At 47.6% G+C, this 25,119-nt stretch overlaps 2 protein-coding genes across 6 annotated transcripts; both read left to right on the top strand.

The window, feature by feature from the left end:
- The first annotated feature begins 3,019 nt into the window (after positions 1-3,019).
- On the top strand, positions 3,020-3,918 carry LOC109757388 (17.9 kDa class I heat shock protein). The gene has a single exon (XM_020316210.4). The coding sequence runs from the start codon at positions 3,215-3,217 to the stop codon at positions 3,686-3,688; it is 474 nt and encodes a 157-aa protein (XP_020171799.1). The 5' UTR covers positions 3,020-3,214; the 3' UTR covers positions 3,689-3,918.
- A 161-nt stretch (positions 3,919-4,079) lies between these two features.
- On the top strand, positions 4,080-24,815 carry LOC109757390 (protein ENHANCED DOWNY MILDEW 2). Of its 5 annotated transcripts, XM_073496767.1 has the most exons (11): positions 4,080-4,758; positions 4,841-8,503; positions 8,812-8,846; positions 8,944-9,025; positions 22,088-22,134; positions 22,480-22,526; positions 23,203-23,296; positions 23,401-23,487; positions 23,808-24,118; positions 24,205-24,276; positions 24,365-24,815. In XM_073496767.1, exons 4-11 carry the CDS (start codon positions 9,001-9,003, stop codon positions 24,477-24,479), a joined length of 798 nt encoding a protein of 265 aa, XP_073352868.1. In that variant the 5' UTR covers positions 4,080-4,758; positions 4,841-8,503; positions 8,812-8,846; positions 8,944-9,000; the 3' UTR covers positions 24,480-24,815. The 5 variants fall into 5 exon arrangements, with proteins under 5 accessions (XP_073352868.1, XP_040243223.1, XP_020171801.1 ...); XM_040387289.3 differs by lacking the exons at positions 4,080-4,758; positions 4,841-8,503 and having other exon boundaries at positions 8,548-8,846; positions 23,390-23,487; XM_020316212.4 differs by lacking the exons at positions 4,080-4,758; positions 4,841-8,503 and having other exon boundaries at positions 8,784-8,846.
- Positions 24,816-25,119: the final 304 nt, after the last annotated feature.

Raw genomic sequence — 25,119 nt, 5'->3', positions numbered from 1 at the left:
GCCTCTGGCCGGTCCGGTCACCCGCGCCCGTACGGGCGTTTTTCGCCCGAGCTCGCGCTACGCCTCGGACGACTACGTCCATGCGGCGTCCACCTCTGAGCCGTCGCCGTTGCCGTCCTCCGTTCGAGCCGCTCTTCGTGACCCGCTCTGGATGGCTGCAATGCAAGAGGAGTTTGACGCCCTGTTACGCAACCGGACGTGGCAGCTTGTTCCCCGTCCCCGGCACGCCAACGTGATTACCGGGAAGTGGATCTCTAAACACAAGCTCCGTCCTGATGGTACCCTTGATCGCTACGAAGCGCGTTGGGTCGTTCGTGGCTTCCGACAGCGTGCTGGCATCGACTTCACCGACACCTTCGCTCCGGTCGTCAAGCCCGGCACGATACACACGGTTCTCCACCTTGCGGTCTCCCATGCTTGGCTGGTGCACCAGATGGACGTCTCCAACGCCTTTTTCCATGGCCACCTCGAGGAGCAGGTCTTCTGCCAGCAGCCCACCGGGTTTGTTGACCCGGCGCTTCCCGACCACGTGTGCCTGCTTTCGCGGTCCTTGTACGGACTCAAGCAGGCTCCGCGCGCTTGGTACCAGCGCATCACAGCGTTTCTTCACCAGCTTGGGTTCCACTCTACCCGCTCGGACGCCTCGCTCTTCGTCTATCATTAGGGCTCTGACACGGCCTGCTTGCTGCTCTATGTCGACGACATCATCCTGACGACATGTACGGCTGGTCTTCTTAGTCAGCTCACGACTCGTCTTCGCGCTGAGTTCGCCATCAAGGACTTGGGTCCTTTGCACTACTTCCTCGGTGTCGAGGTGGTGCGCCGTCTGGATGGCTTCTTCCTTCATCAGCGGAAGTATGCTCATGAGCTCATGGAGCACGCCGGCATGCTTAACTGCAAGCCCGCCGCTACGCCTGTTGATACGAAGGCCAAGCTTTCTGCCACGGATGGTTCTCCTGCTTCGGATGCTGCTTTCTATCGGTCTATCGTCGGTGCTCTCCAGTACCTCACTCTGACTCGCCCGAAGATTTAGTATGCCGTGCAGCAGGCATGTCTTCATATGCATGCTCCTCGAGACGTTCACAGGGCTGCCGTCAAGCGAATTCTCCGCTATATCTGTGGCACTATGGATCTCGGCGTCACGCTTCACGCCTCCGCCGACACCGCCCTCACCACCTACTCCGATGCAGACTGGGCGGGCTGCCCTGACACTCGTCGCTCCACTTCGGGCTATTGTGTCTACCTTGGACCCTCACTTATCTCGTGGTCGTCCAAGCGGCAGCCTACGGTCTCTCGTTCCAGTGCTGAGGCTGAGTATCGTGCGGTGGCCAACGCCGTCGCCAAGTGTTCGTGGCTTCGCCAGCTGCTTCAGGAGCTCTCTTGCCCTATTGACCGTGCCACGGTGGTCTACTGCGACAACGTCTCGGTGGTCTACCTCTCCGCTAACCCGGTGCATCATCGACAGACCAAGCATATTGAGTTGGATATTCATTTTGTTCGGGAACAGGTGGCCCTTGGTCATATTCGTGTTTTACATGTCCCTACTTCCCAACAATTTGTCCATATCATGACCAAGGGCTTGCCTACGGCGTCATTTGAGGAGTTCCGGTCTAGTCTTTGCGTCAGCCGCGGTGCCGCTTCGACTGCGGGGGGGGGGGGTGTTGAGTGTATGTGTTATGTGCATATTGTGTATTGGGCCCGCCTCCTAGTTCCTGTATAGTTGAGGTCCGTGGCCCACCTTTGTACATCATATATACGTGCCTATGCACAAAGAGCAATACATCGTGCAATCATACAACGACGATGTTAGGTGGACTAGGACACTCACCGGGGGTAGGACGGAGTCACGGAGGACATGGGTTGGTGCGGAGCAACATGGAGTCATGGTGAAGTGGATGGGGAGGGGAGGAATAGGAAATGGGAGAGGGGGAATAGGAGATGGGCCGTGCTGATCAGAGGGAAGGCTCGCTGGTGGCAGTGGACCAGGGCGCCATGGATGTGGAGGATCGGGATCTGGGAGGGAGAGTGGTGTCGGGGAGGACGAGAGCAGCGGCGAATCCGAATGAATGACAGGATGGGGCGGGGATTTGGGTATAGTACGACTGAAGGGTGAGGGATTTGGGTGGAAATGTTCTAATGGTCAATTTCCTGGCAGCGAAACGAGTTAAACCCGAAATTCACAAATGAAATCCATGAAATCCGGGTGCCAAACGAGCTGTAAGAGATATCATAATAATATCCATGCAAAAAGAAAAGAGAGAAATTGTAATAAGTAAGCTAGTTGAGAATGGCTATGGAGCGGACGTTCATTGATTGTGGCATGAATATAATCCTGACTTTGTTTTTTGGTTGGTCAATAGCGACTGAGCTAAGCGATATTAAGTAATGGAATGTAATTTGCAGGTAAAAATATATACCCAAAATGTGTATGTTATACAAGATTTCAATATGTGTATTAAATACTTGTTCTAACATATTTATTATTTTCTTCATACTCCCTATATCCGGAAATACTTGTCGAAAAAATGGATGTTTCTAGATATAATTTAGTCCTAGATACATCCATTTCTAACCATTTTCGCGACAAGTAATTCCGGACGGAGGGAGTACCATGTTATAAGAGCATTTTTTACATTAATGTAGTGTTAAAAACGTTTTTATATTATTATGAGACGGAGGGAGTAATTCTCATCTATTTTCTCCGTCTCATAATATAAAAATTTTCTGCAAGCTAATAAAGTCTCATCTAACTCCTACACTACTTGATTAACCAAAAAAATTCCCTACAAATCTTCGTGTAAAATCCAACGGTGTATGAGCTAGATTAGAATAGTCACAGTTTTTAAAATAAGGACCAGTGCATCTTTCCTGAAAAAAGAAAAAGGAGCAGCGCAAATCTACTGCAGAGCCCAGAAGCTGCTCGTGTCTTCTGCACGACACCGGACCAAACCAATCCCGGCCCAACCAACGAACACAATCCAGTGACCTCGAGTCTTCACGGGAAGACGATAGAATTCTCCAGAAGTGCTTTCTCCTTCTCCACCGTTCATCCCCAGCTCTCTATAAATTCTTCCCCGTCCAGATCGGCAGAAACCCAAGAAAGTTCGAACAAAGCACCGATCAAAGAACGATCCCTCCCAAATCAATAGCTCACACTTCCGATTCCAACAAATCAGTCGATTCCTTCCACCAACAGCTTGAATCCCCACCGACAATGTCGCTGATCCGCCGCAGCAACGTGTTCGACCCCTTCTCCCTCGACTTCTTCGACCCCTTCGACGGCTTCCCCTTCGGCTCCGGCAGCAACAGCAGCGGCAGCCTCATCCCGCGCACCTCCTCCGACACGGCGGCCTTCGCGGGCGCGCGCATCGACTGGAAGGAGACGCCCGAGGCGCACGTGTTCAAGGCGGACGTGCCGGGGCTGAAGAAGGAGGAGGTGAAGGTGGAGGTGGAGGACGGCAACATCCTCCAGATCAGCGGCGAGCGGAACAAGGAGCAGGAGGAGAAGACCGACACCTGGCACCGCGTGGAGCGCAGCAGCGGCAAGTTCCTCCGCAGGTTCCGGCTGCCGGAGAACGCCAAGGCGGAGCAGGTGAAGGCGTCCATGGAGAACGGCGTGCTCACCGTCACCGTGCCCAAGGAGGAGGCCAAGAAGCCCGAGGTCAAGTCCATCCAGATCTCCGGCTAGAGCGATGAAGTGGAGTGCAGAGCAGTGGCGTGGAGTCTCGCCCCGGTCGTCGTGATGAAATAAAATCAAGAAGAGTCCGGCCGTCTGTGCGTGCGAATGGTCCAATGTTGCAGTCAGTGTTTTGAGTCTCTCGTGTCAGTGTTTTGAGTCCGGTTTGTTGTTTGTTCTTCAGTCTGTACTGGCTCTGTACTCCATCAGCAACTGAGTAAATTCATTACCTTCTCTGCTAATTTGTGAATGGCCGTGCTGATCGTAGAATGTTCCTGACTCTCACAATTGAACTGGGAATGAACACTGAACATTACAGTGACGCTGATCTTAGTCGGAACTTAGGCGCCTCCCGGATGCTGCTGGTAGGAGGAGCACGGCAAGCGGAGGCGGACGACGAGCAGCCAGTGGTCTTCCCGGATCCCGGTCGCTCGTCAGGCGTGAGGAATTCGTGGAGGAGGGGGCGAGGAGCTCGAGCCGTGCGCCTCGGTGTCTTGTCAGCGTTCCGTATCGTCAAAAGGGCCGCGGACTTCCGGTCCAGCAGCTAGCTAGGCCCAAGTTCGCTCGTGCCTCCGCCGCCGCCGTCACCGTGCGCCGCGGCCCCATCTGCGTCAGGCGCCGGGCACCCCGCGTACGGTATGCACCTTACAGGCCTTCGGCGACCGTTCCATTGCCACCGCGGGCTGGTTGGGCTAGCGAGGCTTCTCGTCGTGCTCCCACCGTCCCAGACCGCCGGCGGCCTCCCCTGTCTGGCCACATCATACATCTCCCGCCTCCTCGCCGTCAGCTGCATATGCGAGGAACCGCGAGACGAGGTCGCCGAGGAGATCTCGGCTCCGTTTTCCTCAGTCGCGATGCAGCCGGGCGGTGGGCGTTGGCATGTCCACCGCGTCCGCAAGGTGTTCGGCGCATTGCGCGACCGCGCCCTCGACGAGAGCCCACTGGCGTCAGCGCACTCATGGACACGTGTTATTCAGCTAATCTTGTCTACTTGTTGCTTGTGCTGTCGTGCGTTTACCAGGGACGGGAATTTCAGAAGCTGGAATCCGGAAGATTGTTCCAATAGGTGGAGGCAGATACAGGCAGAGCCCCTCCTCTCTACCTGCTTCTCTCTAATGCGTGTATGAACCTGATGCAGTGGTTAATTGTCTTGTTGGGATGCAGATGAAGCAGCTGGAAGCCACACAGAGGATCTCTTCCTGCGTTCATCCAGCTTAGTCCTCCCACCTCTAGTTTCGTACCTAAATGTTTTGATTTTGAATGTACTCCATCTGTTTCACCGTGACAATTTTCATCTCATGGTAGCTATCCATTGATGTAATCAAGACTGCAATTCACTTTTCCCACTGTTGCTTTTGCTTTTAGAACTTGGGAGGAAAAAATGAATTGGCTACAACATTTCTTTCATACATGTTATTCTCTTCATCTCATTAACATAAATTCCATTCTAGCTCCATGAACACAACATTGCAGAGCCTTTACTTTGCTACTGATGCAACTTCAGAGCAAATAGCACCTTACACCAAGTAGTTTGCAACTTGTGTCACTATACTAGGTTATGCAAGAGTTTTCACTCTGCACCATGTTCTGCTCAGTAATATTGCACTTTGCACCATGTCCGGCAAAAAAACATATTAATTTTTCTTTTTGAAAAGATTAACATGAGCATATGAACTTGGGAAACTGAATTTTCATGTATCTGCAAGACATCTAGTTTAGACAGGAGTCATTATATGAATCACTTAGTTTGAGTTATATGCATTATTTAAATAAGATGGTAAAATAAATTGTAAAATGGGAGAGTTAATGCTGTAACTTTTTAGCTTTAAGTAACCGCTTTTTATGAGTTTCTTCTGTCTCCTACATTTATTTTGGACTCTTATGTCCATGTACATGTCGAGAACATGACAGTTGGGTGCATTTGATATTAATCTTACTATAATTTTGTCTCCAAATCATCTTCACAAAATATCTAAGGTATCTTCACAAGATGGTGTTTGGTACATGCATGTGCTCATGTGGCACCAAATGTACCGGACTTCACTTCACACACTAAGAATTAGATCTTTGTTCACTGACAAGCACATGCCATGTAAACTAAGTTCTGTTCAACTTGTTTCTTAATTAAAATGTGTTTGTGCTTAACTTTATTACATGTGCATGTCTAATAAATTCGATTCCATTCCAGGTACATCTCAAGATGTACTAAAACTATGAAAGGGTTAGAAGTCAACCATAAAACTCATAATAGGAGTTAACTACCATATTTGTGCATGTCTAATAAATTCGATTATGTTTCAGGTACATCTTAAGGTGTACTCCTCTGACCCCATTTACATGGTGCACACATGTTCCGAGGTCCAACTTTGACCATTAATTTGACTAGCAAAACTTGGGCTCTGTATTACAACAATTATACAATTCAATCCATATTAAAGAGTAATTTCCAGTGGTATAATTTTTATGATATTTAATCAGCACATCATAGATTAAAAAAATGATGGTCAAAGTTTAATCGCGACGAGGGTGCGATGTAAATAGAGACGCATGGAATACTAAAACGACGAAAGGGGTAGAAGTCAACCAAAACTCATATATCTCGCTTACATAAGAATGGCAATGCTTCAATTATTTAGTTTCAAAGAGAAATCCTTTGCCTGGTGCATGCTTCATGACAAAAAGAAAGTGGACTATTTATGAGTGATTTTCTTCAGGTAAAATTTTGTATTACAGAGCCCCCCCCCCCCCCCCCCCCTGTATAGGCTTGTATACAAATATATTTTTGTGCAATCTAGCATAACTATTTATACTTAGTTGAGTTTGATAACTATTTATACTTAGTTGAGTTCGATCCTTGAACTATCTTATTTCTTAAATCAGGCCCTCATAATGGTCTGATTTTGACTATTAACAGGTTGATAGGGTGTTAAACCTTGCCACATAGGACTACCAACTAGTCAGCAATTCACTATGTGCACAAGAACCGGTCAAGTTTACTGTCTGGGACTCGCCGGCCTCCCCTACAGTTTTCAGATCGAAAAGAGATCTGGTCAGAGTGAGAATTAGGTGGTAGGATTGGCCCAACTAAGAAGAGGGGTCTAGGCTCCTCCTTCAGTTGTAATCTCTCCTGAAAAGATGCTTCAATTATCTAACTGTACAAGAAATATCGTTCAAGATCTTCGCATTTTGCATGTTCAAGATATGCAAAGCTACTGCTGCAAAGAAAGACTTCTATGAAGAACCGGTGCTGCTCTACATTGAGAACTTAAAATCGTTTTTATTGAGACAGTCTTATTGATCACTGGTTTTTCAGTCACCCAGCCACCACCAACTGGCTTCATCAATTGAACTGGGTGGACTAGTTGGCTTCAGTGGTGGAACCTGGTATTTAGTAGGTATGCTGCATGTATATGTATACGTGGGCTACAAAAAATGAGAACTTCACCCATGTGTTCTTGGTACGTTCTTTAGAGCTTGCAATCTCATATGCTAGCCCAATCTGCATTGCCAACCCAAATTTCCAGGGTCCAACGGTCTAACACTCACTGTTGATGCTTAGGGCATGTTTTCATAGCCACACCTTGTCGAAGTTTGCCAGAGGTATGGCAGTTCGGAAGGGTACACTTTATTTGTACTGCTACAACTGTGGCATGCGACACTTCCTTTGCAGCATACCCCACTTGTTATAATCTCTTCGGAGTACCTACCTATCGTGGCTATGTGCGGGGGCCCCAGGAACCCTAGTTATTCATAGGTCGATGTGGTCATCATACATTTGTATGGTATACCTCCTCATAGTTTAGGACTACCCATCAACACCGTTTATACTTGTCATAGTTTAGTAGATAAAGCGTAGCAAAGTCAGCATGTGCAAAGTTTGGCTAGGTGTGGCTATGAACCAAATATTCCCTAAGCATTAACAGTCCACTGGACAAACCTAATCCCAACTTAGAATATAACAGTTACTCTCCCTGCCTTCATCCGCATCAAGGAGACAATGCGGCACCAACTACAACCCACCTCAGCAGAATCATTGTCTACTATGTGTAACCATCTTTGAGCAGCAAGAGCGACCTCGTGTGACTTGCCCACTTTGGGTGTGGGTGCAGCATCGTTCCTGCACATCTTCTCTTGTTCCGCAATGGACAGGTTGAAGGAACAATCCCCTTTGCCTCCCGAACGAGTTGCGCTTGAGCACCTTGCCCAGGGAAGTTGGCGGCGTCAAGGTAGAGGCAGCCGGCAGGGGTTCCTTCAATAGAAAGTGTGTAATTTGAGCTACTGAACTTTTCTACTCCTCTGTATCAAAATATAAGACGCTTTTTGATACAAGGTAAGTCTCAAAAAATGTCTTATATTTTGATACAGAGGGAGTATTGTATATCTTCAATTTTTCTGTTGGACAATGCTATTAACCTTATAGCTATGATTTTTTAATGACCAGCAGTAGGAATTCCTACTGCGTATATTTATGTATTTCTGTGAAGCATGTTACATAAGTACATTAAGATAGTAAAGAAAGAAGATTCAGTGGAGCTGGCAATTGAGGCACGGAAGTCGTGAAGTTCTTTTTCCTTTTGCCCTATGGATAACCATGGCAAGTTCTTTGAATTTCATTCTGCATCCATAAAGACTTTGGTAGCACTCCTTTGAAATACAGTCACTGCGAGCGTCCAAATAAGGCAAGCTTGATGGCTTGAATGTGATGTGGAAACCAAGAGTTGTGGCACCAGACATATTTCCAGCATTCATTGGCAAATTGGCAGTGGAAGGAAAGGTGATCTCTGGTTTCAGTTGTGCTTGCTCCACATAGAACACACGAATAGTCAGGTAGGAAAAGTTTTTCCTCTGAACATTCTCTCTTGTGTTCAGCCTGTAATGTAAAAGCAGCAAGAAGAAAACCTTAAGCTTCTTTTGGCAACATGATTTCCAATCACTCAAATGCTAGTAATGCCTCAGAAACTTAAGCTATCTGCTATCTAAATACTGAACTGCCACCTGTGCTATGTATTCTCTAATATTGAACTTCATAATGTTCGATTGTTGTCTTGTTGCTGCCCTGCCTCGGCACTTTTTTGCAAGTTTGACCACTGTTTGACACTTGTTTGTTGTTGGCTGTTGCTACATGGAAAATGGAGCTTGGGGTCCAGATCAATGCTTCAAACCTGCAAAGGTGATGTACTGATGTGTTGCTTCATTATTAATTTAACGGTATTCACATTGTATGCTTATTAACATTCTATCCTTTTGGACTTTTGGAGTTTGAATAGGGCATCAGCAATTCAGCATTAGAAGTTGGCGACTTGGAGGTTTGGAGCTGCTTCGGTATGATCAGGGAAAGAGGGCAGCAAGGTAATCTGCTGTCCTAGCAATCACACATATTTGTTAATGACTAAAGAAATAGTAAAATGTACCACCGCATTGGTGCATTTTAAACATGCCGAATTTACGTATCAGCATCGGCCTGATAATGATCTACACGTATCCGTATCGGTGCTGCATATGGTAACACGGTCTCTTCGCCCATAAAAACTGAATATGCTTCAGATGTAGAGAAGTCAGGTGTTGTCCAGGAATAGGTCTGTGAGGACTAGTTCACGGATCGAGCTCTATTCATGGCGAAATGCGAATTACAGAGGATTTCGGAGGAGGGAGGTCCTCGCTTACAAGTCACGCACACCACACACCCACTAGCCGTTTTGCCAGCCGCTGCCGAATCCTATCTATTCCCAGGTATAAGTACATACGCAGATTTAGGCCCACTCCGGCCCAGCAAGCCGAGACTCTTGGGCCGTGCTTCTGTTTGAACTCCTTTTTGGCGCTTGCCCTGGTCGCTGACAATCCCTCCTCCCTTAGACACGGCTTGACCCCAAGCCGGTGCCCGGGGAAACTTTTGCTGCAGTGTAATCTTGTCTTCCCACATTGCCATATCCACTTGGCGAAGCATTCCATTTGACTAGGACTTGGACGATTGAATCGGAGCCTCGACGAACCACCCGTTGCTGCAAAACTTGCTCTGGAAACTGGAACTGATCGTCAGGTGAAGGAAGCTGAGATAGTACCTGACAGTCGGGTGCAAGCACCCTCCTGAGCAGTGACACATGGAACGCGGGGTGTACTTTGCTTGCCGGCGGCAGGTCCAATCGGTAAGCCACTTCACCAACGCGCTTATGGTTTGCTCTTGGTGCCAGTGATGACTGGAGGTAGGGTTGAAGCTTGAGGAATACCTTGTCGCTCACTTCAAAGTCACGATCAGAACGATGTTTATCAGCCTGGATCTTCATTCGTTGTTGGGCACGGAGCAGATGTTGTTTAACTGAATCCATAACCATAGTGCGGTCAATAGGCCACTGTTGCAGATCAGTGGACTGAAAGCATTATCAGCTGACAGACCAAAATGACGCGGGCAATGCCCATAGATGATCTCAAATGGTGTTTTACCCGTAGCTGAGTGCCAATTGGTGTTATACCAGAATTCACACGGTGGAATCCATTTTGCCCAACGAGACGGATGCCCACTGACAAAACAGCAAAAGAAGCACTCCACTTGCTGATTGACGCGTTCAGTTTGCCTGTCGGACTGGGGATGGCGAGCAGAACTCATTCGAAGCAGTATGCCAGATTTTTGGAACAACTCACTCCAGAACTTGCTTGTAAAAATCCGAGCACGATCAGAAACAACAGAGAGGGGCATACCATGCAGTTTGTAGACAGAGTTCAGAAATGCATCAGCCAGAGTCTCAGCCGAAAACTGGAGAACCCCGACGACCTCGACGGCGATCTTTTCCGGCGGGACGGCGGCTCGTGCGGCTGTTTGGCGGGTCGCTCTGTCTGGTCCTGGTGGTGGCTGCGTCGGGTGGATCTGAAGCTGGAGCACGTGTGGCAGCTTCGGGTGGATCTGGTGGCAGCTGCTTGTGGTGGCATCTTCGTGCAGCCGGATCCGGAGCTTCGGGGTGGCAGCCCGTGCTCCTCGCCTGGTGGTCCTGGTCTGGTGATGTGCGCCGCGCCGGCTGCGGCTCTTCGTCGGTGGCTTGACTCGGGAGGCTGCCGGATCTGGCCGGGCTCGGTCGGTTTCGGCTCGCTGGTACTTCTGGCCGGCGGCGAGATTTGTGGTGGCTTTTGCTTGGTCATGGCGCGATGGCTTCGTGGGAGGTGCGCGGGCTAGCGGAGGTGCAATGCGTGGGGTTGTGGTGTTGGGCGGTGCTTCGGGCAAAAGCTTGCCGGGCTCTTACCGGCCAACGGCGTCGGCGCCCATGGACGTCGTCTCACCTCCTTGGAGGCGCCGCCTAGGAGTTCTCTCCTTGCACACCCTCGGATCCAGTTCTTCGGGTGAAAGCCTAAGACCCGGTTGGGTCGGACGATGGCGTCGGCATCGTCGCTTCCCTCTTTGGGGCGTCGTCTTGAAGAACTTTGGATCCCGTTTGCGCGCTTCATGGGCTAGACGCTCGCGACATTGCAGTCGGCAGGTGCCTGTCCGGCGATGTGGATGCTTTGCGCGGCTTCTTGTGTGGCAACGATGGCGGCTTCGAGCGGAGTCGGGTTTGCTGCTGTGTTTTGGTAGTCGGTCTCATCCGGTGTGATCGAGGGGTCGCCGGGCCTCTCTTGTCTTCTGAAGTCGGAGCTGCTGAGGAGGCGCCTTGCGGTGACGATGACACGAGACGGGTGGTCGGTTCTGGCGCTGGCTCGGCGCAGGCCCAACGCCTTTTCTCCTGCAATGCTCGTTGACAGAGTCGGAGCTGCCTGGTCGCCGGTGCGTGCAGTGGACTGTTTGGCATTGGCCGGCTCAGGCCTCTGCGTTGTCTGCGGTAGGGGCTACATCGGTGGTCGTCGATGGTGGAGTCGGAGTCGCCCTTGCGGAGGTGTGATGACGATGGCATCGGATTGCAACCTCGACGACACTCTTCTCCTCGGCGGCGTGTGCGTGTTCTTGTGTGGGTTGCCAGGTCGCCCTGTGTGCCTTGTTTTTGCGGGCGTGTTGTGCCGGTTTTCGCCTGGTTTTCCGTTAATTAACGGGGCAACTCTCTTCGACCTTTTTTAATGAAAAGAAGTAAGTAGTGTACCCATTTCTTTGGTTCTGCAGAAACCATGCACCTTCGATAGTTCAATGCACTGATCGACTCTCTCTGTTTGCCCATCTGATTGAGGGTGATAGGCAGAACTATATCTCAAGTCCACCTTCATTGCCTCAAAGATTTCTTTCCATAGTTTGCTTGTAAATATCTTATCCCTATCAGAGACTATGGCAATGGGAGGCCCATGCAACTTGATCACATTATCTATAAAAGCTGCAGCTATAGACTGCACAGTGTAAGGATGGGCCATAGGGATGAAGTGAGCAAAGTTAATCAATCTGCCCACTGTTACAGTATATGTGGATTGCACTACCCCTTTCCATCAGTTCGGACTTTTGATTGCGTTGGCTAGTGCATGAAGCTTAACATGGTATCAGGGTCCAAGGTCTTGAGTTCAAGTCCTGGCTTTCGCAATTTATCCAAAAATTGCTGGTAGCTCCCCTTTTGTGTCCACGTATAGGCCTCTTGAGTCATACGTGAGTTTCGCGCGCCGTCGCTCTCTTCCGGTTGCACGTGTTGACTTGTCTTCCCCGTCACACGTGAGAGGGTGTGTTACAGTATATGTGGATTGCGTGGGCTAGTGCATGAAGCTTAACACGCACCACCACAAATATGATTTCTTTGCCATTAGATTTGGGAAGCCCCTCCACAAAATCCATGCTCAGATGTGTCCAGGCCATGTCAGGAACATGGAGAGGATCCAAAAGCCCTGGAGAATGACAGTGCTCTCCCTTGTTTTTCTGACAGACAGGACACTCGGTCACAAATTGCTCAATTTCTTTTTTCATGCCTGGCCAATAAAAGAAGTTTTTCGTCCTGCTATAAGTAGCTTTCATGCCACTATGATCTCCCAAAGCAGATGAATGTAATGCTGTCAGCAACCTCATCTTGAGAGCTTGATCACTGCCCACATAAACCTTCCCCCTTTATGTCTGATAATCCCACCTTCGAAGGAATTATTATTTGCTTCATGAGTAGGCAGCACTAATAATTCTTCCATTAGTTTCTTACAAACAGTGTCTTCCTCATAGGATTTTTCCATTTCCTCTGTCCACTTAGGAGTAACCAAGGAAATTGCCATCAGAGAATGTTTTCTGGACAAAGCATCAGCTACTGTGTTTTCTTTTCCCTTCTTTTACTCTATCTGGAGATCAAATTCTAACAGTTTGAGCATAAGCTTCTGTTCAATGTTACCAGAAACCCTTTGATCTGCCATAAACTTCAAACTCTGGTGGTCAGTCTTGATAATCAACTTGTGTCCAATTAAATAGTGTCTCCATTTTTTTAAAGCTTCAATGATTGCCAGGGCCTCTTTCTCATATGTTGATAAGAGACAATTCTTTGGGCATAGTACAGAACTATAATATGCCAATGGTCTGCCCTTCTGCATAAGCACAGTTCCTACACCCTGCCCAAGGGCATCTGTTTCTAGTACAAAAGGAGAAGTGAAATCTTTCCTTTTCTTCAAGAAAATGCAAAGACTTTGCGTTTCATTTCATTGAAAGGATAGAGTTTGGTTACAACTTACAATCTCCTAAGAGGCAGGAGCACAGAAAAAAAAGTTACAATCAATGAACATCCCAGGTTGCTGGCAGTATCACTCGAAGTCCCCGTGCACCTGCTCTAGCCCAGAGCGTCGCCTCGGTCTTGATCTTGTCAACAAGGGTCTGGACGGAGGGCTGGACACCTTCGAAGATGCAATCCTTTCGATGCTTCCAGATCATCCAGGGCGTGAGTAGGGTAATGGAACCCAGGCCCTTGCGCAGCTGCTTTGGTGTGTTCTGTTTTGCGCTCAGCCACCAGTGCATGAGCGCGTCCTCCTGGTTTGGGGCAGCGACTGTCATCCTCAGCCAAGCGAGGATCTCATGCCAAGTGTGTTGGGCGAAGGGGCACTCCAGGGGTAGGTGCCGCATGGTTTCTAGGGCCTGATCGCAGAGGGGACAGCGGGTGTGGTGCTACAGGCCATGCCGGACTAGCCGTTCCGCACTCCAGGAGAAGTGAAATCAGGGAGGGCTAAAACTGGAGCTGTGGCCATTGCTTGCTTAAGCTGTTGAACAGCTATGTCTTGCACATTTGTCCATTTGAAATTTCCCTGTTTGAGCATTTCATGAAGTGGCCTTGCAATTAACCCAAAATTTTGAACAGATCTTCTATAGTAGCCACACAATCCCAAGAAACTTCTTAACTGTGTTAGAGAAGTTGGAGTAGGCCACTCAGTAACTGCACTTACTTTCTCAGGGTATGTGGAAAGCCCCTGCTCATTTATGATATGACCCAAATTATCTACCTGAGGAACAGCAAACAAGCACCTGGACATTTTAACTGACAACTGATGCTCCTCAAGCAGTTTAAACACTATTCCCAAGTGTTCTAAGTGTTCTTCCAGACTTGTGCTAAACAGCAAGATATCATCAAAGAAAACCAATATAAATTTCCTCAAGTACTTGCCAAAAATTGCATTCATCAGTGCCTGAAATGTGCTAGTGCATTGTACAATCCAAAGGGCATAACCAGATATTCAAAATGGCCAAAGTGTATTCTGAAAGCAGTTTTGGGCACATCTTCCTCATTCATCCTAATTTGATGATAGCCTGATCTTAAATCCAGTTTTGTGAAAAACTTTGCTCCATTTAATTCATCCAGGAGGTCCTCAATGACAGGTATGGGAAATTTGTCCTTGATAGTTATGGAATTCAAATCCCTAGAATCAGTGCAAAGTCTCCAAGTAGCATCTTTTTTAGGAACAATAATAACTGGAGAAGCATAAGGGCCCTGACTAGGCCTGATAACCTTGGATTTCAACAGCTGATGGACCTGTTTATCCACTTCATCTCTGTGCTTATGAGGGATTCTGTATTGCCTAATGTTTGGTGGAGCAGCATTGGGCTGAGGATTGATCTTGTGGTCACAACTTCTAACTGGAGGAAGTCCCTCAGGTTCTGCAAAAACTTCGGGATGCTGTGCAATTAATTGTTCTACTTCAGGAGGGTGACATGTGCCTGAGGTTTGGAAAAAGAAATATCCCCGATCAGGAATAGTGCATAACCAGAAGTTCCAGCAGTGACCATAGAAGCTAACTCAGCACCAGGGATCTCGGTTGCAGCAGCAAAGGAGTTACAAGCAGGAACAGTAATTTGTTGCCCATTCTTCTTCATAAGGATTTGCTTGTTGTCATTATCAAAGGCCACAGGGCTACTTTGCCAGACCAATGACCATGTCATACCCTGGTAAATCTAAAATCCTGAAAGGATGTGCAAACTGTTCTTTGCCGATTTGGAATTTAGTGGGGACATAAGCACCAGACCACAATATACCCCCACCTGCTACTGTCACAGCTCTAGATTTATCTTTCAATATAGTGCAGTTTGTGGTCAGTGTAAATTTCAAGTTCAGAAATGTTGAATTGCTCCCAGAATCCACTAGCGCAACTGCTTGCTTGCCCCCAATCTGGACCAGCACAGATAATGTGCTTACTCTGGCAGTGCTCATGGCCTGCAAAGAAATTTGCATACAGTTCTCCTCAGCATTTGGTTGCTCTGGCTGATCTATTTCAGTCATTTCTTCTGGTTCTTCTGTAGTTGGTAATTCAGTGGGGTCTTCTCCCGTTAACAAATTAATAACAGGGGCCTGTTTGCATTTATGTCCATGAAACCAACTGTCCCCACATCGCCAACACTTACCAGGTTCTCTAGCTCTCTGTATGACCATTGGTTGTGTTGCTTCGGCTCCTTCATCCACAATTGCACCTGGCTGTTTATAATATGGAGTTGTATGTCTTTGTGTACCAGATGTCAGAGGATAAGGTTTCCTGGCTGGAGTAGCCTGTTCAATATCAACAGCCAACCAATATGCATCAGTTAAAGTTTCAGGTCTCAGTGGCCTTAACAGAAACTTAGTTGTTGCTCTCATTCCATTCACATAACACTTTACAAACCACATTTCTGTTAAATTTGGATTATCCTCCTGCACCTGAGCCATTAGATCTTCAAACTGATCTGTATATTCAGCAATAGAGAGACTATTTTGCTTGAAAGCATTGAATCTTTCCACAAGATCATAGGTACTGGAAGCAGAAAAACGGTGCAGAATTTCAGCACAGAACTGGCCCCAGGTATACTGCTTCTTCAAAATGCCCGCTCTCCTTAACCAGACATCAGCTCTCCCCACAAAGTACATCTGTGCTAATGATATCTTATATTCTGGAGGTGCCCCAGCCATTTGAAAGTACTTTTCTGCTTGCCTAATCTACCCTGCTGGATTAGTGCCATCGAACTGAGGGAATTCCATCCTAGGGTTCTTGGTCATGGATTTGAGGAACTGAGCTCGCATATCGCTTTCAAATGCTTCGGGAAGTCTTCCCACCGGAGACGGTTCCCTTGCTGCTGTATTTGATTGAAAGCAGGCGTCCTAGTAGTCCTTGTGGGCGCTATTGGTGAGCCCTGAACAGAGGGTCTATCTCGAAATTGTAGCGGTCCAAAGCCCCGGTGGAGCTGATCGTCTGTCAGTCTGGATAGGAGGCAGTTCGTTGCCTGTTAACAGTGCAAACGGACTAGTTTTCTCTTGCTCCATGAATAATCTCCTCTTAAGTTCTTCAGCGAGAGGACGCTGCTGTTCGTCCCCCCCTTCCTTCTGAATTTCCTCAACTTCTGGGGATTTTTCCTGATGTGGCTCTTGGGCGTGTGCTGTTGAAGGAGGAACCACTGATGTGGATGGGGCTGCTGCGCTGAGAGTTTTGAGCACTTCTGTGATCATTGTGAGCTGTCCTCCAAGTGCTGCTACTGCTGCTTGCACCCCGGAAATCACCTTTGTCATCGGATCCTGCTTGAAGTTGGTAGCCTGGATGTCCTTCCGCAGCAAATCCACCTCCTCTCGCAACCCTGTGGTCTCTTCCCGATTGGCCGCAACATCCTCCTTGAGATGCAGCAGTTCTGCCAGATCCGTCTCATCCACGCTTTGCTTCGAACGCCCCATGACTGGCCAGAGTGGAGAGGAATTTTACGACCGCACACGTCAGCAACCTGAACCACATGGACAGATCCTGCCGCCGCCAACACGAACGCCACCCTACAACACCACCCGTACGTGAACCTGGGATTTCACCACCTAGACAGTGTGTCCCGGCAACCAGTTCCGCCTCACGAGCTGCCGTCGAATTTCGACCGCCTCCAACGCCACCAAGCACCACCTCCAACGCCCCCCCAAAAACCGCCCCAACGTCCACAATCACCGCCGCCGCCGGAAACCAGGGTGGGAGAAGGGGAAAAAAATCAGCTTGTCACCGCGCGATCTCGCCGCCGAGGAAACGCCTGGCTCATGATACCGATTTGTCACGCCCTGGATGGGATTGGGAAAGTAGATCAGGGTAAGGACTAGGGTTTGAGAGGAATTGGGGATCGAATCAGCCAAGCCGAGAGGAATTCTCCAAGTGTACTGTAGCAGTATAGCTGTAAAGTATAAAGTGTTTTGGTCAAAATGGTAATAGCATACCCACGCAGGGGCTCATCTGGCTCTTATATAGCCATGACAACTAGTGAAGCGATACAGTAACTTAAACACTAGTGACTCGGTGAAAATAAGGCGAGCACCGCGAGCCGTTGGATCCTTTCCTGGTGTTGCCTCCTAGCCACCGGATAACTGAATGAATAGGTGTGACACCTGACAGCCTCCGATATACAAGGACCAAGCCCTGGTCCTAGGGTTACCCCTTCCGCCGCAATCCCTTCCCGTACCTCTCTCTCTCTCCCGTCTCCATCCAACTGCGTGTCTCTTCCTACCTCGCCGTCTTCTCTCCCCTCCGTCCGCCCCTTTAGCCCGATATCTCTGATGGCAGGTATGCATTTTTGTTTAATTACTTCCATGTTAGTTCTGTACATTCCCGTTGCGGTGCTGCCATACATGGCATTTTTTTTCTAGTAATTGTGTATTATGATTTGGGGGAAGTTTGCCCATTTGGACATAGTTGGCATAATTACTGAAGTGATCAGCCTGAGTGTGATATCCCACTAAGAGAGGAAGGGGAAATCACAGATTGGCAGGATAAATTGCAGCAAGGGATGAGAAGAACAGAGAACAAGCGAGAAAACAGAGAGCAGGTGAGAGTTTCAGTCATAGGCATACAGGGACAGCGACTCAGCCCAAATAACTCACGCGCACACTCACAGCGGGACCTCTGGTCCATACACCCAGTCCACACTGGACTCCTGTAGTTCATCTATCTGGCAGGTGGTCCCCTTCGATTCTGTATCCCAGTTGTCTTCGACATCCTGGACTGGTATCTCTTGGTCCGCCTTCGTCACTGTCATCTCTGCATGCATAGGTGGTGTAGGCGTGACACTAGCCCCCGCTTGAGCAAGATCATCATCCCAAATTGGTGCCTCTGGAAACCGTTGCTTGAGGGTGTAGTAATCCTCCCAGGTAGAGCAATCTGCTGGCAAATGTGACCATTGTACCAGAATTTCCTTTCTAACCAACCTGCGTTGAAGGATGGCGAACGGAGTAGAGCCCGAGGAAGGAACCTGCAGGTGAGCTGACAGATCAGTGAAAACCGGAGTGTAGTTCGGTGTAAAAGGCTTCAGTTGGGAGACGTGGAATACAGGATGCACCTGGGCCGCCTCAGGAAGTTCCAATTCGTATGCCGCAGCGCTAATGTGTTGCACAATCTGTAGGCACCAAAGAGCTTGAAGGAGAGCTTAGGGCATGGACGATTAACCACAGATTTCTGTGCATAAGGTTGCAGTTTTAGGAGCACCTGGTCACCCTCGGAGAATTCGCGGTCAGTCCTGTTCTTGTCAGCGTATGCCTGAAGATGTTATCGGAGCAACTCAGTATGGTCCTGCTCATCCATCACCAGTTCATGCGCTGATGAGTCCTCTGCAACGGTAATATTTGCAATGCTCCAAAATTTGGTTCCGCCCCATATAGTGCCTTGAATGGTGAACGCCCAATGGCAGAGTGGTAACAAGAGTTGTACCAAAACTCGGCCATTGCTAGCCAACAATGCCAGTGTTTTCGACGATCTTGCACAGCGCAATGTAAGTAATGTTCCACGCATTGATTCACCCATTCACTTTGTCCATCTGTCTGCGGGTGGTACGGAGAAATGTAGTTCAGTTTGCTGCCAACGGCTGTGAGCAGAGCCCTCCAAAAATTACTGGTGAAGATGCGATCACGGTCAGACAATGGATAATGGCACACCGTGCAAACGAACCACCATCTCCAGGAAGGTTTTGGCAACAGATGCAGCAGTGAAGGGATGCTTTAACGGAATGAAATGCGCGTACTTTGTCAGGCGGTCCATGACGACCAGTATGACATTGTAGCCATCTGACATTGGCAGACCTTCAATAAAATCCATCGTGAGGTCTTGCCAAGTTCCTTTGGTGGTGGCAGTGGTTGTAGCAGGCCAGCTGGCTTAGTGTGCTCATGCTTTGATTGTTGACAAGTCTGTCATTGCTTGACAAAAATTTCAACTGCCAGTTCAGACCCGGCCAGTAGAATAGCCTACGAACTTGTTGATAGGTTGCATTGGTGCCTGAGTGGCCACCAACTGCGCTGTCATTTTAGTGATGCAATCAGCTTGGTCTGCAGAGCTAAATTAGCACCAATCATCAGAATCCCTTTGTACTTGATGATACTCTGTTCCAAACTGAACCAACGATCATTGGAAGATTTCACAGTCAATTCTTGCAGCAATTCAGTACTGTCCTGGTCATTGTCGTATGGCAATAACACTTCCTGTAGCCAATCTGGGCGACAAGTTGAGAGGCCATCCAGGATAAACAAATGTCCCACTCTTGACAACGAATCCACGGCACTATTGTCCACCCCTCATTTGTATTTGAAACTGAACTGCAGGCCCACATGTTTTGCCATGGCTTTGCGCTGAAGATCTGAACCTATCTGCTGTTCAGTCAGACTACACAAGCTCTTATGATCTGTATAGATGACAAACGGAATGGCCCTCTTTGTAAACATTGCCTCCACTTATCGCAGTCATAATTACTGCGAGAAATTTCTTCTCGTAGATGGATAATTTATAAGCGATGGGGTACCCATTCTGCATCAGCTCGGCGCCCACCCCTGTTGCGCAAGCTTCTGTTTCAATGGCGAATGGCAGCTTGAAATTTGGCAAGGCCAAGACTGGGGTACGGGTCAGTCAGCAGATGTGTCAGGGGTTTCGTGATGATGCCATAATTCTGGACAAACTTGTGATAGTACCCTGTTAATCTGAGAGACCTTCGCAGTTCTGTAGCATTGGTGGATATGGGCCATTTCTTCATTATGGCTGTTTCCTCCGGATCCGTAGCCACACCATTGTCTGAAATAATATGGACAAGATACTGAATGATGCCCCGATGGAGCACTTGGACAGTTTTGCAAAGAACTTGTTTGCACGGAGCTGCTCGGGCACAAGGCGTAGGTGTTCCAGATGAGTTTCCCATGATGGGATGTACACCAGGATGTCATCCAAGAACACTATCACAAATTTGCGAGGGAAAGCAGCGAAGACTGAGTTCGTGACGCCCTAGAACGTTGCTGGTACATTCGCAAGAAAAGACTGAGTTCATGATGCCCAACGTTGCTGGCACATTCGCAAGACCGAAGGGCATCACACGGAATTGAAAATGCCTGTGGTGCGTTTTGAAAGCTGTCTTTGGTTCATCTTCAGGGCGCATTCGAATCTGATGATAGCCTGCACAAAGATCTAGGTTTCAAAGAAAAACCTGGTGCCTGCGAGCTCATCGAGTAATTCGTCCACCACTATTACAGAGTTGAGCGCCTGTAGTCTATGCAGAAATGCCAAGTATCGTCTTTCTTTTTGACGAGGAGGACAGGAGACGCAAATGGGCTCATACTAGCATTTACAACTCCAGACTTGATCATTGCAGTCACTTGACGCTCTATCTCATCCATTGTGCTGCCTGTTCACCCGTGAGCATGATGTGTGAGGTTTCCGCTGTAGGAACATAGGCTCAAGAGGCCTATACGTGGACACAGAGGGGGGCAGCAACACTTTTTGGATAAATTGCGAAAGACATGACTTGAACTCAAGACCTTAGGCCCTGATACCATGTTAAGCTTCATGCACTAGCCAACGCAACCAAAAGTCCGAACCGTGTGTAACCCTTCTACGTTGCTGCCAAGCCTCACCGGCCTCAATATCACTGGAACATGTCAGTTGCAATGGATCATAGTGGTCCAAATCAGACCATAGTTGCTGCAGTTTGCTGGCGTACTCTTGGACCATTTTCTCCCCTTGCTTGAGTTCGTCCACCTTACTCTGGACCTCCATCATCATCACACTGCCAGCCCCAGAGTACATATTACTCAGTTTCTTCCAAATCGCTGCTGCATTTGCAATTGCTTCTATCATCCTAGCAAGATGGAGAAACGGAGTTCATCAACCATTGCTGCAACCACAGGGTTGGTGGTGTTCCACACTCGCAATCAGCACTTGTTTTATCCGCAGGTTCTATGAATACTTCCTGCACAAAGTGCTCTACGCTCTTTGCACTCAAGGTTACCTTTGCCCTCCTTGACCAACTCAGATAGTTCTTGCTCTCTTCTAACGTCAGTTCATTTGGCATGAGCTCTAGCTTCAAACTTGCGTGTTCCCAGTGGTGCTTTTGAACCCATTATCCCCATTGCCATAAGATTCTGCAGCAAACTTCTTATATCGCCTTTTGTAACCAGTGTGGATTCACCCTGACCCTCCTTCTCTTGCTTATCTTGTGCTGCCTTCCTTACAGCCTCAGCGTCAGCCCCAACGATACGCATTTCTGCTGAACACAAAACAAGAACTCCCAGCTGCTCAGCAGCAACGAGACTCCTTTCTCCACCCCCTTTCTTTTCCACCCCGCAGCTGTCGTCTTCCTCCCCTAGATCACCACCGTGAGCAGCATTCAAATCCTGCACAGCCGGTTGTGCCGCCAGCCGTCTCCCCACCAGCTGGGCTCGATCCCAGTAGCCATGCCAGCTGCACGAGCCGCACAGCAGCAGTTCTCCACCTCCACACGCAGCTGGACACCCCCCCCCCCCCCCCCCCTCACCTCAGGCTGCCTCTCTCGTAATGCCTAGCTCCGACCATATTAAGATTTGGAGGAATTTTCTGTCGTGTGTCTCCCCCTGGACACCCTCTTCTTTTTATTAACTCTTTTCGCTTTAGTCTCTGTACAACAAGATTATTACGCACCCACTCTCTCTCTCCAAAATTGTCTATCCTTTGCTACTGTGTTTTCTACCATGATCCAAACATCAACACTTTAGTTTTCTTATAGTTTGCAATTTTATGTCGTTCATATAAATTCCAATTTTCTCGTCTTTATTCCTTTGTTCTAAGCAGGAACCAAAGCTGCCATGGAGGACTATAGTGTGAGGATGGGTTTTGTGGTAAAAATACCTCTTCTTGTAAATAGCTCTTTCACATTATAGATTATGAATTTATTGGGTACATGCTAGAAAGATAATCTTCTGCCTTTTCCCTTGTGTTTCCCTAAACTTACATTGTAATGTATCATCTCAGTTCAAACTTTGCATGAGTAAATGTTAACTGATTATTATTCGAATGAAACAATTTCAAAAGGAAAGGTTCAGTACATACTAGATTTTGAAAGATATTGACGGCAATGTTGATTTGTTTAGTTTAGCCGCTCAGATTTTTGTTTTGTTTCATACTTGTACCACTACAATTCTTCTTGTTTCAATATGTATAACTAAAATGACATGCTTGTGCAGGATGATTATATTTGTGCTATTTGTGATGAGGGTGGCGACTTGATATGGTAGGCATACTCTATTTGTCTAATCTTTTTCATAATGTAGGGTATCTTTTATTTTTTGTTCTTCTGAGGTTAATCTATGGTATTTTGGAGAGTTATATGCCACTATTCACATAAAAATACATAGATCAGTTGAAAAGAAAATTAGTGTTTTTTCGGTATCATGTAAAATGATTGATTATTGTAGTTCATTTATTTTGAATGGAGCTATTTGCTCATGTCATGTGTAAGGGGCTGTTTGGATTGCTGCCCACAGCCGCCCGTCCAAAATATTGGTCGTTGACCAGGCTGGTGAGGTCGTTTGGATGAGTGCCGATATTTTGGCTCGCCCAGCCCACTGCAGCGCTACTAGTGTATATCTGCGCCAACTTTTTGGTGAAGCTCGGGCGCCGAAATCGCTCGCCAATTATTGGCGTGCCCTCCGTTGGCGGGTCTGGCTCTGTCAAAAACCAAACAGCCCCTAAATATTTCCTCCACGTTCAGAGTTGCCATCGCGGCTCTAGATTGCCATTCGTCATTCTGTATACTATTTGAGTAGCCTGATTGCATAACATTGTAGCTTGCGTTGCATGAACTCTGCAAGGCTATTGTTCTCAAAAGAAGTTTTGTATCCAGCGGGGCCTGCGTGCTCCCTGACTGGAGAAGGGTTGACACATATTCTTAACTTAATTCATTGTAGTTGTGATGGTGACTGTGGGAGGTCATTCCACCCAACCAAACCTACTGGTGAAGCTTCTCATTGCGACACTCTTGGTCTGAGTGAAGAACAACTGGTGCTAATTCTTTACCAAATTATTCAGTTTTATTCTTGTTTCAGTATGTCCGGTATTGGCATCTAACTTTTCATGCATATCATATTATATCGGAACTACCTGAGTTTCTGTGCGAAAATTGTGAGTCTAAGAAGCACCAGTGCTTTGTTTGCGGAGAGTTGGGATCTTCAGACCAAGGAGGAGGCGGACAGGTGTGTCTGAAAAAACATGTATTTGTACTTTGTATTTTCTGAGATATATTATATTCTGTTTGTGATGGAACTGTTACTTGATTTGCTGATTTCTTAATTCTCTATGTCATTGAGAATAATGAGAAAAAACAGTAGAGTTCTTTGAAGCTAAAGTATTGTGATTCTGTAGATGTAGGAGCCAAGGGAACAACTACTAATGATACTTGATTTTGATTGCATATAGGCTCTAAAATATTCAAGATCTTTTTGCATATGCAGTTGCTCGTCAGGATAGATCAGATTCCTTTAATTCTCCAACTTTTTGTTTGCATTTTTGTCAGGTCATCATACAGTGCAATAAAAGGGGCTGTAAGCGCTTTTACCACCCTGAATGTCTTCCACTGGACATCAATAATTTGCCAGGGGATTCATGCCCTATGCATGAATGCTACTCGTGCAAGAAAAAACATGCAACATCAAAGGGTAACAAAACAACAGGAAAAACAAAGGGAAAAGAAACGTGCAGGAAAAAACATGCAACGTCGGAGGGTAATAAAACAAGAGGAAAATCAAAGGGAAGGGGAACGTGGGAAATGGACTTGGTGCTATGCAGGCGCTGCCCCAAAGCATTTCATCGGAAGTGCTTGCCAAGGTGTGATTTATGTACCGGATAGCTCGTGTTGATATTGTCTGCTTTGATGTATCTTGTTTTGTTGACCCTTTGTGCTTGTATTGTAGGAAAATCTATGGCGGTGAAGGTGAAATACAGAGGATATGGGAGACTGCGGGTGGGACTGTGTTCTATTGCAGGTAGCTTTTGCCGTCGTCCTTTTGTCATTCTCTGTGTCCTCTGTCTGTTCTACTTTCAGAGTTTGTGACAGGTGCAAAATCTTTGCAGGGATCATGAGATGGTAGAAAATCTCAGAAGTGCAAAGAGGAACCGTATTAAGTTTCGAGAAGAAAAACCTAAAGGTGCGGCTGAAAATCAAAGTGTTGAGGATGGGAACAAGTGAAGTATTCCTGTTGCGAAAAATATGGCCGGACCTGTGGTGGCCTCCCTCCATGATTTATCTTCCAACTTGTTGGAGAAAGGAAGCTTGTCTTGGGCTCTCGGCGAATCGCAAAGAGTGAAGTGAAAACTTTGGTGTCGTCTATGACAGACAACATTTATCTGCAGTCTTGCATCATTCATGTGTTGATGTGTTGATGTGGTTTATGTCCGGTGACCGTGAAACCGCTTTTGTGTGTAGCTTGACATTGTTATTTCTTACATTGCCATAATTTGGACATTAATCAGGTAGTATGAACCGCCATTAAGACGACGCAGATGCGAGTCATCATGATAGAAATGTGCTGGCATGTCACCGGCAGGGGTCTTTCCTCCCCTTGCCCTTATCTGGTTGGTGCTTCTAATGCTAGTTTCATTTGGTTGCCCCTGGCTTGCTGTGATGATGGATGCAGGTCACACGCAGGTGCCAATCTGAACCAGCTCAGCTGAGGGCGACACTTTGCTGGGCCGCGTTGTTTACAGTTGAGCATATCATTTTTCTGTTTGGCCAGTGCTTTGCTGAGTCTGTCATGACCGGGATGGGTTGCAACGTGGCGAGTTAAGCAACTCTGAGAGCTTACCTCAGGAAGCACTCGGTTGAGATG

The sequence above is a fragment of the Aegilops tauschii genome, chromosome 4 (assembly GCF_002575655.3).
Source record: "Aegilops tauschii subsp. strangulata cultivar AL8/78 chromosome 4, Aet v6.0, whole genome shotgun sequence".
Lineage (NCBI taxonomy): Eukaryota > Viridiplantae > Streptophyta > Magnoliopsida > Poales > Poaceae > Aegilops > Aegilops tauschii.
The sequence above is the reverse complement of the archived record's forward strand: the minus strand, read 5'-3'. Positions and strand labels throughout refer to the sequence as shown.